We start from the raw sequence: 15140 nt of genomic DNA on the forward strand, positions 1-15140 counted from the left end.
CTACGCAGTAAAATTGATCACACATTGATAAAAACCTTGAAAAGTGCATCATTCAATAGGACGGAGAAAATAACGCTGCATTGAACACATGGTAAAATAGGCACCCAATTAGCCAATGAATACAAGTGTGTATGCGTCTTTAAATAAAGGGTTATACACCGCACAATAGTCACCATTTTAGAACGACCACAATAATTTCCACTTTCTTGTGACTGTCCACAACTTTTTTTGATATATCATGCTATATAATCGCTTTTAGCCCCATCACTGAATGGTGAAGAAACACTTAAAAATTCTAGTAGCCGGATCCTGATCTTCACCAAAATCTAATCATTTCGTCCTTTTCACATACGCTACATCTCCGCAAAATCTCGTCCGAATCCGTGCACAACTTTTTGATATATCTTGTTCACACAAACAGAAAGGGGTAAAACAACAACAATCCGATCCACCTTTAGAGGCGAAGGTAATGAACCCACGCTCCTCGTACATTGCTATTCAGTATTCACCATTACACGTTTAACACAAAGGAATGTCGGAAATACGCGATGTAGTCCATCCCACATTTCAAGGAGGCCGCAAACAATCGTGCATTTCCATCGCTTGTGATGGCCTCCCGAGATTGTCCGTACATGCTCAATCGAACCCTTCACATCGACATCCTCAGCAACGACCGAGGGATCGATGCGGCCCCACGAAGGAGTGAGATCGAGTGAACGGAATCCAAGCAGAGAAAAGCCAAACATGGACACATTCCTGAAACACAGAGCTGGCTTTTTAACCACAAAACGCACAATCGAAGACCCAAGAGTCGCTGAAAACCAACAATAAAACAGCGAACAACATGCAGAGCCATGTAAGTAACTAAAGAACCAGAGATATTAGGGTTTAAGCCTTGCAAGCTTCAAACAGGCAACATGTGAACCAAGAATGCGCCAACCACCAACGAGCAACCAACAACCCGCCGGTTGCATTTTATACGAAAATGTTGCTCCGCCCACTTTACCCATAATCCCACGAATTACACGACGAATGAAAAATCTTCACACAGGCGTAATATTTATATAATTGACAAATTAAAATGCTTAATTTATATTTAATGTATTATAGATATGAGATTAAAAAAGGAAAAACCAGGTTCACTTAGCAGTGTTTTGACCTTTTATACACCGCTCCATAATCGTTTTCTTTGTACATGACTAAATTCAGCGTAAATTTCATTACACAAACCAATATAGGTACGTAAAAAAGTAAATTCAAAATTTATAAAGCTGAACGAAAATAATTTAGGTGGAGGTTTATAAAATTAATACTTAGATGTTCGACAACATTAAAACTTTTAATGAGTCATCACTTGAAGTCATGGTAGTCAATAATAATTTATATCGATGCCTTATTTCATATTTGAAATGTAATGATAATTTCAGGTATCATCGATGCTTTTAGACTGATTGGACACAAGTAAGATCGCAGTAACTGCACGTGACAGTGAAAATATATTTCGCGCCATAACAACCGAAGACTGCGAAGAAGGCCTCAAGTGAAAAGATGTCGCAAAGTGAAGAGAAGGATAAGAAAATTAAATGCAAGAGGGTGTTCATCAATTCCCTCGATTCTCCTCTCAGTCGAACTCTGGGTGAAGTACGAGGTTTTTTTTTTCTTCCAATGTACGATGTTTACAATTAATAATTGTTTATCATATTCCTGGTACGGTGGCGTGAAATTTACCGTTAATTGGCTTTTGCCGACGACACGAAGATTTATTGAGAGATTAACAATTAGAAGGACTGTGATGAGTTACTGTTCGAGGAAGATTTAAATTCTGTGCTTGGTCCAGGACATGGATTGGACATGGAAACATGGACATGGACATGGACATGGAAACTCAGATTCAATGCTTCTTCTTCTTCCTCCTCCTCTCCTTCTTTTCTTCTCGGCTTCTTCTTCTTCTTCTTCTCTTGATGCTGATGCAAAAACAATTAACCCACGTCTTGTTTGGAGCTAGAATTTGTCATTTGTTAATGGTGCCGGCGATAGCTCGCCTACTCTTCAGGAAGGATACCGTGGGGTCTTTAGCGTCCACAAACTGGCAGATGGGATGTCCAGTGGTCCATCCAAGGGACAGCACTCACTGATGAATGCGAAGCACCAGGATGACATTTTATAGCTGGGTCGGGATTCGAACCCAGGCTTAACAGCTTAAAGGTGAGTGTGCACTTTATGTCTAGACCAGCGGTTCTTAACCTGGGGGTCGTGACGTACATGCATACGCGAACAAAATACTGTGTGTGGTATGTACCTTTGTTAGGTTCCTAAAAATGGGCTCAACAAATTGATACGTTATTTATGACCCCTTCATGACCCCCGGAAAACCCTCAAACGACCCCCAGGTTGCGAACCGCTGGTCTAGACCATCCTGCCAGCCTTAGATTCAATGCTGAGAAATGTGTTGTCTTGTCCATTTCACCTACTCCATGAGTGGAGATGTATCTTTAGGAAGTCAAACAGCAGGACTTGGGAATTCTGATATTGAACGATTTGACTCCTGGTGCTCATGTGGTAGATATTGTTAAAATAAACCAAATCAAAATATAGGAATGATAAAAAGATGCTCTCTTGGATTTACCAAGAAAAAAGTTGAAACTTTGTACAAATCTATAGACATAGTTCAACGTCGTCCAGGTGTAGAGTATTCTAGTCCCACCTGGAGTAAGTGGTTTTAAAAGGACAAATATTTCATTGAGGAGGTGTTGAAGGGGTGTTTGCTCTCGTGTCCCGAGACTATAGCGAGGGAATCTGTTGAAGAAAGGAGAGCAAATGCCAATTTCACTGAAACGTACAAATCTCCATGCTTACAAGCATTGTTCTCACATTGAGAATTGAAAGGGCACTCGATGAAGCTGACTCGTAGCACAGGTACAACCAATGACAAATGACGTCACGGAACCGTGGAATAGCCGCTCGGATCACGAAATGACTGCACCATCCGTGGGATCCATCAATGAATGGAGCGCAGCCCCGTAGAGGCACAACTGCTAATCCACCAGGTATAACAAGCAAGTAAGTAAGATGTCGGGCTGACAATTTTATTTTGGAAGGATAATACAACCAGAAATATCCATGTATCGTTAAATATGTCGCAGGTCTTCAATTTATTGACAGCTTTTAGGACATGTCACCAGCTTTCACAACCTCATTTTCCTTTTCTCTCCGACGTCTCCACATTTAGCTATACCCTCTCTTCCTTCTCTACAACTCTAAACCCCCACCCTCGGCCTGCTTTACCTTTCTTTCTTTACTTGATCACACCGCCTTCTCCTCTATTCCCACCGACGCATACCACCACCAACATCCACACTCGACATGTTCTGATGAACTCGAAGGTCAGAAAAGCGACTGGTCCTGATCGTATCAGCCCTGGCCTGCGGCGGTCTTGTGCTGATGAACTGTCCCCCATTTTAACTTTACATTTCAACTGGTCACTTTGTCCCGTGTTTTGAAAATGTCCAAAACAAGTACAGATACCTGTACGTTCAAAGTGCACCGCCCCCATGCCAAATATATAAATAACATATCCTCCAGCACGCGACTTTGCCGGGGAGGCTTTGGCACCCGGCAATGCCGCCGTGCAGCACATGGAGACGGTATTGGGAGGTAGAGGTGTGCAATAATTGATTAATTGCGTTATGAAAATAAATAAATAATAATCGTAAAATAATAAATTTCTTAATGAATTAGCTAATAGCATACTTCAATCACCAGTGTTTCATCCGAAGCTGTAACTTTTTGAAAATTAGTTAAATATAATTAATTAGTCGACTTGAAAAAAATAGTTAGTTGATTATTTGATCAATGAATGAATAATTAATCGATTGATTGATTAATCAATAAATCAAAAATATCCTTTACAGCCAAATCACTTGGTCACTGTCATGTCCAAACATCAGCTGCCTAACTCAAAAGATACCTGAGATATTGCCCAGATGAGAAAGAAAATAAATAAGTGAATAATAATGAAAATAAATAAATAGTAATGGTGAAATAATTAAATTATCAATCATTTGGCTAATAAAATACCTAAACCACCACAGTTTCATCCGAATCTGTAACTTAAAAAAATATTCATTGATTAATTGATTTGTCAATAAATAAAAAATACCCTTTACTCATTTGGTCATTGTCATGTCCAAATATCAGCTTCCTAACTCTAAAGGTGCCTGAGATATTGGCCAGATGAGAAAGAAAATAGATAAGTACTTAATAAATCGATAATAATGAAGTAATTAATTAATTTTAAAAAATTAGAAATACAGTTTTTGCCAAAGCACGTGCTCATTATTTTTGCGAAAATGTCGCTTTCCTAGCTCAAAGAATGGCTGAGTTATCGCCCGGCCAAACAAACAAACAAACAAACAAACAAGAAAGAAAGAAAACAAGTACAGATACATTCAAAGTACACCGCCCCACGCCAAATAAGTAAATAACATCCTCTCGCGCGGCATTGCCGGGGTGCCTTTGGCACCCGGCAATACCGCCATGCAGTGCATAGAAACTGTATTGGGAGGGAGAGGTGTACAATAATTTGTTTATTAATTGCATAATTAAAATCAATATATAATGATCTTAAAATATTTTCTTAATCAATTGGCTAATAGCATACCTAAACCACCAGTGCTTCACCCGAAGCTCTAACTTTTTGAAAATTAATTAAATAAGTCATTAATTGAATTTTTTAAATAAATATTTGATTAATTGATTAATCAATAAATCAAAAATATCCTTTATAGCCACATCATTTGGTCACTTTCGTGTCCAAAAATCAGCTTCCAAGCTCAAAAGGTGCCTGAGATATTGCCCAGATGAGAAAGCAAATAAAGAAATGATCAATAATGAAAAAAAAAAATCATAAAATAATTATAAAATTGGCTAATAGAATACCTAAACCACCACCGTTTCATCCGAATCTGTAACTGAAATATATATTTTTAATGAGGTCATTAATCGAATAATTAAATAATTTATCAATTAATTGATTAATCAATAAATCAAAAATAGCCTTTACAGCAAAATCACTTGGTCATTGTCATGTCCAAATATCAGCTTCCTAGCTCAAAAGGTGCCTGAGATATTGCCCAGATGAGAAAGAAAATAAATAAATGACTAATAATGAAAAGAAATAAATAATAATCATAAAAATTAAAAAATTAATCAATTGCCTAATAGAATACATAAACCACCACCATTTCATCTGAATCTGTAACTTTAATTTTTTTTTAATTATTCAGGTCATTAATCGAATAATTTTAAATTAATCGATTAATTGATTGATCAATAAATCGAAAATAGCCTTTACAGCCAAATCACTTGGTCATTGTCATGTCCAAATATCAGTTTCCTAACTCAAAAGGTGCCTGAGATAATGCCCAGAAGAGAAAGAAAATATATAAGTACTTAATGAATCGATAATAATTAAGTAACTAATCATAATAATTAAGTAACCTGCCCTAACCAGCAGAGGGCATTGGATCCGCGGCATAGCCGCGCCCTCAGCCCATGATGCGACCCCACAGCCTTGTGATGTATACAAACGACGATTACAGGCAGGTGGTTCATCAATGTTTGTGTCCCTGGGCTGGACGTTGGGAGTTCCATCTGGAGGCGCTAGTTAGATGTTAAAGACCCCATAGTGTCCTTTGCGAAGAGTAGGCGAGTTATCGCCAGCACCCTGAACAAATTCCTGCCCTAACTACTGCTGGCAAGGCAATGGCAAACCATATAATTAATATAGCCTATGCCAAGGAATTGTTTTGGCAGCACTGATCCTCTCCAACAGAGTATGGTACATCAGAATCAGAATAATAATAAATAATCAAAAATTTTAGTGAAGTAAAATTATCATTATCAAAATTATGTGATAGCAAAACAGGTTTACGCTTTTGATTTACCGTTGCAGTGTTTGTTTATTCACAGAAGTTGTCTGAGTGGACTTACTGTGCCAATGGCAATGAAGCTGAAGATGACGAAGAGGAAAATAACGTATCAAATGTGGTTGACGACGAAGAAGAAGAAGAGGAAGAAGATGAGAAATATACGTCATTTAACACCCAAAAGGCAAAAATGTACCAAATTGTGGGAAGCCTAATCAATTATGATTCGGATGTGCCAGAGTTCGCTGAGGATATAATCATGGTATGTAATTCCCTGTGCCACCACTAACTCACCACATGGAACCTCATAAGGCTAATTACAAACCTGTAAAGAGCCAGTGATTTTCCATTTCCAAAAATTGCATTTTTCATTTCCATGAAACCTAAATTCCATTTCATGTTATCAATGGAAAAGGTCTGCAGGCATTAATAGTAGTACTACCTGCCATTTCATTTATTTGTGCACTTGCATTGGAAGGAATAAATTTCCCTCACGTCTCCGCACCTAAAATCCTCCACAGCACCCCTGGATGGTGTATTTAGCCACCAGGGTGACACGGAAACGCTGGGAATAATAAAAAAAAATATTAAAAATGAAAATTATTAACGGCAAGTGGGAAAAACGTGTAAATCGGGATCCATGGGACGTCGCACTTGAAACTAAATTAATCAGGATTATGTACATTGACATAAATACATCAAGATTTTTTTCTTCTTTTTTTGATGTTTTTGATAATTTATTTGGCAATCACATCTGTATTTTGACGCTTTTTCATCATTAAAAAAAAAGTAGCTTCAAATTGAATGATGTACCTTCATTGAATGTTTGTTTTTCTATTCTAAGATGTGACTAACTTAGCAAAGCTTTTTCTCAGTCCCAGAATAAACAAGTTCTGGTGAATTACCTGATGGATTGTGATGTCATCATATACAACGTCAGTGACAATGAGAACTATGCAATGGTGTCTGAGGCTGGAATGGTGCTGAAAGGTGAAAACTGCCCAGAAATACATGATGCCGATATCATCTGATGTTCATAAACATCTTCACAGCTATGCGAGTTGAAACACACAAAGTTTTCCGTTTGTATTTTTGTTAAGGCTTGTTGTACAATTCATTGCATGTAAGAATCATGTGACGTAGCTTAGTATCTGTTGCTTACTACAGTTAGTTGGGCCCCAAATGTTAGACTGTTTAGTTGATTATTTGCTTGTTATCCAATCATGTCGCCTGACATATGGAGCTTCTTTTGAACTTTCGCCACTTTCGTCGGTCTTCGGCTCACGTTCCGATTCTATGCCAGAGGACCGTGTGTGTGGCATGTATGTTCATGCTTTCTGCTTTGGCTATGTTAATTTTCAGACTCACTTGCACCGCGCACTCCTGTAGCCTATTTCGTTTCTCCATCATGCTTTGTAAAGACTGTGACATCAGGCAGATGTCACATGCAAGGCAGAGTTCCTTTAGCTGTTCCAATTGGTTCATCCAAGGTATCTCATTCCTTCTCTGCTCAGGTGTTTTCCGCAACACCCAGTCCGAGACCACTAAAAAGAATAATGGAGATAACATGCAACCTTTTTGATCCCTATAGTAACTTCAAATTCGGATGACAACTTATTGTTGCAAATTACACTGCATTTGTATCCATTGTATGTACTCTTTGTCATCCGTACAAATGTATCTGGTCCTCCATAGAGTCTCGTTACCTTCCATATTTCTCTGTATTCACACTGTCAAAACACCTGTTCAAAGTCAGCCAATGATAGCTATGTAAAGGCTTGCATTCCATTCATTGCATTGTTGTATTATGGTTGTTCGTGTGAAGATCTGATCCCCCTCTTTCTGATCTGATCCCCCATCACGTGCACATCCATGCACCCCCTGTTTCTCCTGAACCCAGCTTGTTACCTCTGCCACCGAAGGTGGATGGAGGTAATATTTTCACCCCCGTCTGTGAACAGGATATTTCAAAATTTTGTGGATGGATTCAGACGAAATTTGGTGGAGAGGTTGGGTATGTGACAAGGACGAAATGATTCGATTTTGATGATCTGGATCCGATAAATTTTTTAAGTGAATCTTCACCATTGAGAGATAGGGCAATAAAACGATATATAGCACGATATTTAAAAAAGTTGTGGACGGATTCATACGAAACTTGGTTTGCAGGTTGGGTGTATGACAAGGAAGAACTGATTCAATCTTGGTGACGATTCAGATCCGGATCAGATCATTTTAAAAGTGATTCTTCACCATTGAGTGATCGATATATCGCACGGTATCTCAAAAACTTATGGATGAATTTCAACGAAACTTGGTGGACAGGGTGGGTGTGTGTCAATTAGATTTTGGTGAAGATCCGAATCTGGATACAAGTTTAAAATTTTTAAAAGTAATTCTTCACAATTGAGTGATAGGGCCAAAAACGATATATGGCATGATATTTTAAAAAGGTGTGGACTACTTATGACAAAACATGGTGGATGGGTTGGGTAGGCAGCGACAAGAACAAGCCGATTCGATTCTGGTTGAGGTCCGAATCCATATCTGGCCTATCAGTGGGATAGAAAACGTAAACTGTTCAGCCTGGCGGAGGTTTGCTCTCTACCGAGTGCTCTTCTAGTTATTTTATTATGTTATTGGTAACAACCTTTGGCATTCTGTTCAACATTATCTTGCAAAGCACTTTCATGTCCATGCCCAGTAGGATCAGTCCTCTCCACTTCCCATGCACATTCCGTTATGTCCCCTTCCTTTGGTAGTTTGATGATTAGACCACATTTCCATTCCTCAGGATTTTTTTCTCACTTCCATATCTCGTTTATTAACGTGTCAGATATGTGTTGATACTTCTATACTGAATTTATGTTATCTTCAGACTTTTACCTTATTTATTTTTTACATATCAGATTCAATGAATAAACTTTGTTCAATATTCGCAGGCTTTTATGAGAAGCTGAACCTAATTTCGAGTCGCAAAACGTTTATTGTGATCTCCAGCATCATGACATGGATTAACATCAAGTCCGCCAAGAGTGTGGTACGTTTGTGTGTGTGTGTGTGTGTGTGTGTACGTATGTGTGTGTAATATATACACACATACATACTTTGTGCATTTAATAACAATAGTATGATAACATATTGTCTAAGAAATGCACTTAATGACTGTTTAAAGGCCCTCACATCTGATTCCTGGCAACTATTCTGTGCATTTGGTTCATTGTTTTTTTTTTTTATCAAACAACAACAACATGCATTTTAAGGCCATTTTCCCTGCTAGAGCGGGGGTTAGCCTTGCGGTCCCCATGACAATCTTCTCCATTTTGCCCTATTTTCTGCATCTCTCCTTGTTAACCCCCTTGCCCGCATTTCTTCTTCCACCATCTTTAGCCAAGTCTTTCTCGGTCTTCCCCGTCCTCTACTTCCTTCTACATTAATTTCCATCACTCTTCTCAACCAGTCACTTTCATCCTTCCTCAACACATGACCAAACCATCTCAACCTGTTCCTCTTCACAGCATCAATCACAGGCAATATTCCCATCATCTTTCGCAATTCATCATTTGTCTTCCTCTCTCTCAACGATACTCCGCACAGCCACCGAACCATTCACATTTCCACCCTTTCCAGCCTTCGTTGCTGCTCTACGTTCATTACCCATGTCTCGCTCCCATAAATCATAACACTTCTCACACATGCAGCATACACCTTTCCCTTCAGCTTCAGCGACACTCCCCTCCTCATCAGCACGCCACTCAGTTCCCGAAACTTCTTCCATGCACATCTCACTCGAGCAACCGTTGCCGAGTCTGATCCACCTTTTCCATTCAGCATGTCTCCGAGGTAGCAAAATGTTTTCACACCTTCATAGCAAAATGTTTTCAAACATTTCAAAATGCTTCATAGCAACTTCTTTCACACATAGCAAAATGTGTTTTTATCGTGACATAAAAATGAATAACCATATGTGTAAGAGAAATGCTCTGTAATGCAAAAACATTCTACATTATTTTTGAAGAGTCATCCACAGATGCATCTTGGAGAGAGACATCGTCACAACCGGAGGCCTCATGCAAAATACTGCAAGCACTTGGACCTGGAAAACTTTATAATGGCATCAATAAAACTGGTGAGCGGAAACACATTGATCCATGACACTTAAAGATCATTCACACATAGATACCAGCACTGAAGTCTCTTAAAATATATAAAACACTGATATTTTTTAGCTTTTAGCTGATGAGGGCTTTGGTTAGTTGAGGTTCAATCAGCCACAAGATTCATCAATCGTCCAACGTTTCTGAAAACAACATTAATTTACGTGCACATATCTAAAAGTTGTTTTGTAGAACAGTACAAGAACTACCAATCATATTGCACACAAGAAGTGAACAATGAACATCTCATTGGATAGCTCCAGGAAAGTAAGCAATGAGGAATAATTACAATACGGAGAGCATAAAATAAAGTTGACATTGCAGTTTAAGAGTATAATTTAGACAGGAGTTGTCTGACGATAACGTCTGAGTCGGTCGAGCGACATGCTGGCTTTTCCATCACACCAGAAATGGTGGCACAAGCGGTTTTGCCATACCTGGAATGGGGAATGTTTCATGCGGGACCCTAATCAAACTTGGTACAATCAAATCAATTTGTCCTTTTTCGGATGATTAAATGCCGTTTGCAATCAGGGCAAACCAAAACACTCCACAGAGACCAAGTGAATTCATGTGTGTATTTATTAAAATAGGCGAGGGAAGACAAAGGGACATGAGAGCATCTATGATAACAGTAATATTTACAAGGAATACGTGTCACGGAGTATTATTGTACGTACGGAAGATCCTTATTGAGATAAGTCTTAACGGGCCTCAGGCGTACCACAGGAGAAAGACCAGGGAGAAAAGACAGGACAATGGAATACCTTCCATGACCTCGATGTTAGTCGCATGACTGATACGCTTCTGGAAAGGCGGGCATTGGATGGCATCTCTGCAGCTCTCCAACTCCGTATGACCGACAGTTAAAACAGCCTAAGCTGGACCGGCAATACGAACTGTCATGGAATGGAGGCCAGGAACCATGAACCCATGAACCACAAGCTCAGAAGCCAGGAATAACAGCCCGAATAGCAAGCTCATCGCTGCACTGGACATGCATGAATCCCTGGAACCCCAACTAGAATGTACACACAGCCGTTTATTGGCACCCATGATGCCACATCCCATGATGTAGCTCCGCCCTCTACCGATTAGCGGTTCGGCCGTCCAATCAAGGTGCTTGAGTCTCTCTAATGTTATGGGAAAATGTCCCGGGGCACGCCTTTTGCGCCATAACTTGCGTGTGTACGGCGTTGTGAGGTCAAATTCCCTAATGAAAGGACATATAAGACGGATTACAAAGGAAAGAACATTGAAATGGAATTTATGGGGAAAGTGGTTGAAGACACAAATGTTATGGAGGGAAGACAGCTTTCTAAACACATATCAATGCATATTCCAGTATTACATTTAAATTACCTCACACTCAGACTAGCCAAGCACTATGGAAATAACTATTGCTAAGCTATGCAATCTTAATCCTTCGAAGCCATTTCCGCAACAGTGTCATCAATAACATCAGCATATCCTTAAAAATATTATTACAAAATACTTATTTTCTGTAATATTATTATTATTTTCTGTAAAATACTGTAATATTATTTCAAAATAATATTACAACGTTTCTGTCACCCAGGCCTCGTCTGTATGGCCCACTTCGTTTGGAGTAGAAACTTGCCTTTCTCCGTCGATGATATTCGCCATTTATGCAAGACGTGTCCGGTATGCGCAGAACTTAAGCCGAGTTTTTACAAGCCTCCTATGGGTACGTTGATCCTTGCTGGACGGCCGTGGGAGCGACTGAACATCGATTTCAAAGGGCCCTTGCCCAGCGGCAGCGCGCATCGCTACCTTGTAACAGTAGTTGATGAGTATTCACGATTGCCGTTTGCATTTCCGTGTTCAGACATGTCGTCTCTTACGGTAATCCGATGCCTTTGCCAGTTGTTCCTCATGTTCGGCTATCCAGCTTTCATACATAGCAACCAAGGAATGGCATTCCTATCCTGGGAGATCAAGCAATTTCTCCTCGAGCGGGGAATTGCTTCGAGCCGCACGACAGCGTACAATCCCCAGGGGAACAGTTTAATTGAACGTTACAATGGCATTATTTGGAGAGTAATTACTATGGCTTTGCGATCCCATGGGATGACTTCGAACATGTGGGAGCATGTGTTGCCGGAATCATTACACACCATCAGGTCTCTCCGATGCACCGCGACGAACGCAACTCCTCACGAGCGACTGTTTAAGTACCAACGTCACAGTGCCAGCAGGCAGCCTCTACCCTCGTGGCTAGCTGAGCCTGTACCGGCTTTCCTGAAGCGAGCGGTCCGGCAGAGCAAATACGAACCACTCGTGGACCGGGTGGAAATATTGGAAGCAAATCCAGAATACGCACATGTCTGTTTGGCCGACAGTAGAGAGACAACCGTGTCGTTCCGGCATCCTGCGCCTTGTGGAGAGGTTAACGGGCAGCCTGACATGAGTGTACTGGCCGAGGCCGACTACCCCCGCTCGGTTGGATTCGTTTCGGGACGATGCTGAGACTGGTGCCGCTGATTTAGACCCCGGAAGTTTTTCACCCGTGTCGCCTGCACCAGGAAGCATTCCGAGCCCCTCGAGTAAATCGCCGATACCTAGCACTGGGGGCCTGGGTGCTGACGGAGTTTATCGCTTTCGGATTGGGTGGCTTTGTCAGCCTCCGACACGCTTTGGCTGGTAGCTTATTCGTTCTGATTTTATTCCTTTACATCTGTTGCTTTAGTCTTTACACCTGTTAGGTGCATTCTTAAGGGAGGGTGATTGTGGTGAAAATGAAGAGGAAGATCCTTCGTAGGCGTGGGGCATATCGGATGCCTATTTAGGAGCAAACGCACGGTCTCAGAGGGGGGTCATTATCTTGTCTGCTGAATGAGTCATGCTGAGATGAGCGCTGGATATTATTAGTAAGAAGTGACTGGGGATTCATGACAAACGTTTAAAATCCTTGACTTTGCTTTATAATGCTTTATTAGATGTGTAGGACTTATGATATTATTGCCTGTTGTGTCGGATGCCAAATATCGATTTGAATAAAGCCTCGTATTTTGAAGTGAGGTTTTGAAGGTTTTTGAACACACCCATGTCACTACTTTGTGTGGAACCCGATCGAATGCTTTCTCCAGATCAACAAACCCAAGAAACAACTTCTTCCTCTTCTCCATGTACTTCTCCTGCAACTGCCTTACAATAAAAAGCACGTCTCTCGTTCCTCTTCCTGGCATAAATCCAAACTGCATTTCGTCGAACTTGACTTTCTTCCTTGTCCTCTTCTCCAACACCCTTTCCAATACCTTCATTCCATGCTCTAATAACTTTATCGCTCTCTACAAGCCACAGTCCAAAGGGTCACCTTTCCCCTTGTATACAGGAACGAGGGTACTCAGTTCCCAAACCACTGGAATACGGCCTTCTTTCACCTCCAGATTACAGATCTCTGTCATTCTCTTCACACCCCAACTTCCTGCTGCCTTCAACATATCTCCCATAACTCCCGTCAGCCCTTCCGCTTTTTCTACTCTTCATTGCTTTTATCGCTTCCTCAACTTCCTTCTCAGTTATCTTCTCTGCCGGTCCTAAAACTGGGTTACTCTCTATGTTGCCATCTCATTCATTCTCTGCATTCAACAGCATTTCCATATATCTCTTCCATCTTCCTTTAATTCCATCTGGGTCCACAAAGATTTGTCCCACTTTATCCTTCAAGCAACTCGCGCCCATCACATCGCACCTCTCTTTCGCTATCTGCCTAATTGATATCTGCCCAAACTGTTATGATATGCCTTATTGATTAATGTAAGCTGTTATCACAAGAGTATAATAAAAGTGGTCATTATGGCAAAAGTTGTAATATTGTCAGCGTTTTCAAAACTTTTGTTGTTATAATTTAAGTTTTGTAATACAGTACTATTATCACATGTTGAAGTGGGAATTAAAATGCATTTTGTCATTATCATAAAAATTGCAATATTACAAAATGTTTAATCCCTGAACTGTTTTTTTTTTTTTCAGGGAAGGAAAAAGCTTTCCTGTTACGTTGTTGTTCCTGGCTTGTTTTATGGTGCAGGTGAAAATGTATTTTACTCCCTGTTTAAGGTACACAGCTGCTATCTTCAATCACACAAGTTATTGTTACGAGCAAATTTTAAACAAACAATTTATAGTGAAACAGCTTTGCTTTACGAAAGTACTTCTTACGTCTTCTGAAATTAGTTCTTCATCGGCTCATGGTGAACTCAGATGACATTTATCCTCAGCTTCCAGTCCTCACAATCAAGCATTGCTATGTGCAGTTCTACTGTCTCCAGACCTGTATCCTTCTTTAACATATTTATGTCGTTGAGAGCTGGTCTGCCCCACTTTGGCCTTCCATGTTTATTGTTTAGGCGTGCAGAGTATAATATTTCAAACGGGAAGTTTTCTTCTAAGTTTAACCAACAGCTTTGGAAGAGAACCATAGAGCTCTTTATTTGTTATATGTTCAGACTAATGGACATTGAAAGCATATAGATGCAAGCATATAGAAAGAAGAAGATGCATATAACATCCATCAAGTCCTTTATCATGGATCGCAGCGAGGGTCCATGCTTCACTTCTGTAAAGCAGGATGGATCCAACTGTTTCCATGAACAGTCTTTCCTTAATATGCCTTGAGAGTGTTGACTTCCATATTCTTGAAAGTTTGTTGCAAGCTCTGCATGTGGCAGCTTTCCTTTGTTTGATATCCTAGGCAGTTGTGTTAACCCAGGAACCAAGATACTTGAAGTCATTGACTGTCTCAAGTTTTATGCCATTGTTCAATCTGATTGAGACCCCTCTCGACTGGTTGAATGCCATCACGTTAGATCTATTAGCATTAAAAGTTAGCCCTATCTTACATGGCTCTTGGTTCGACTCTTGAGAAGTTCTGTCCTTGCTCAATGTATTTTGACAATGTCATCGGCAACGTCAAGATCAGTAATAACCTTGACTCTTCTGCCTTTTCTTTCCAGTTGGAACCCCAATTCCTCCTCTCTTTTTATTTTTATTGGTTGTCCGTTCGTCCGTCCGTCCATGATAGGTTTTCGTTACT

General features: G+C 40.2%; 1 protein-coding gene and 1 long non-coding RNA gene across 2 annotated transcripts in view; one reads left to right on the forward strand and one right to left on the reverse strand.

Moving 5' to 3' along the window:
• The window catches only part of LOC144888504 (uncharacterized), a 502585-nt gene that overhangs the window by 17432 nt on the left and 470013 nt on the right, over positions 1-15140 (reverse strand). The window lies entirely within an intron of this gene.
• Positions 1-15140, forward strand: part of AK7 (adenylate kinase 7) — a 40063-nt gene that overhangs the window by 2679 nt on the left and 22244 nt on the right. Inside the window, exons 2-6 of the mRNA XM_078766362.1 lie at positions 5954-6189; positions 6803-6917; positions 8870-8967; positions 9946-10056; positions 14081-14164. Coding sequence (XP_078622488.1) covers positions 5954-6189; positions 6803-6917; positions 8870-8967; positions 9946-10056; positions 14081-14164 — 644 coding nt within the window. The remainder of the gene's footprint in view (positions 1-5953; positions 6190-6802; positions 6918-8869; positions 8968-9945; positions 10057-14080; positions 14165-15140) is intronic.

The sequence above is a fragment of the Myxine glutinosa genome, chromosome 12 (assembly GCF_964187855.1).
Source record: "Myxine glutinosa chromosome 12, kmMyxGlut1.1, whole genome shotgun sequence".
NCBI lineage: Eukaryota > Metazoa > Chordata > Myxini > Myxiniformes > Myxinidae > Myxine > Myxine glutinosa.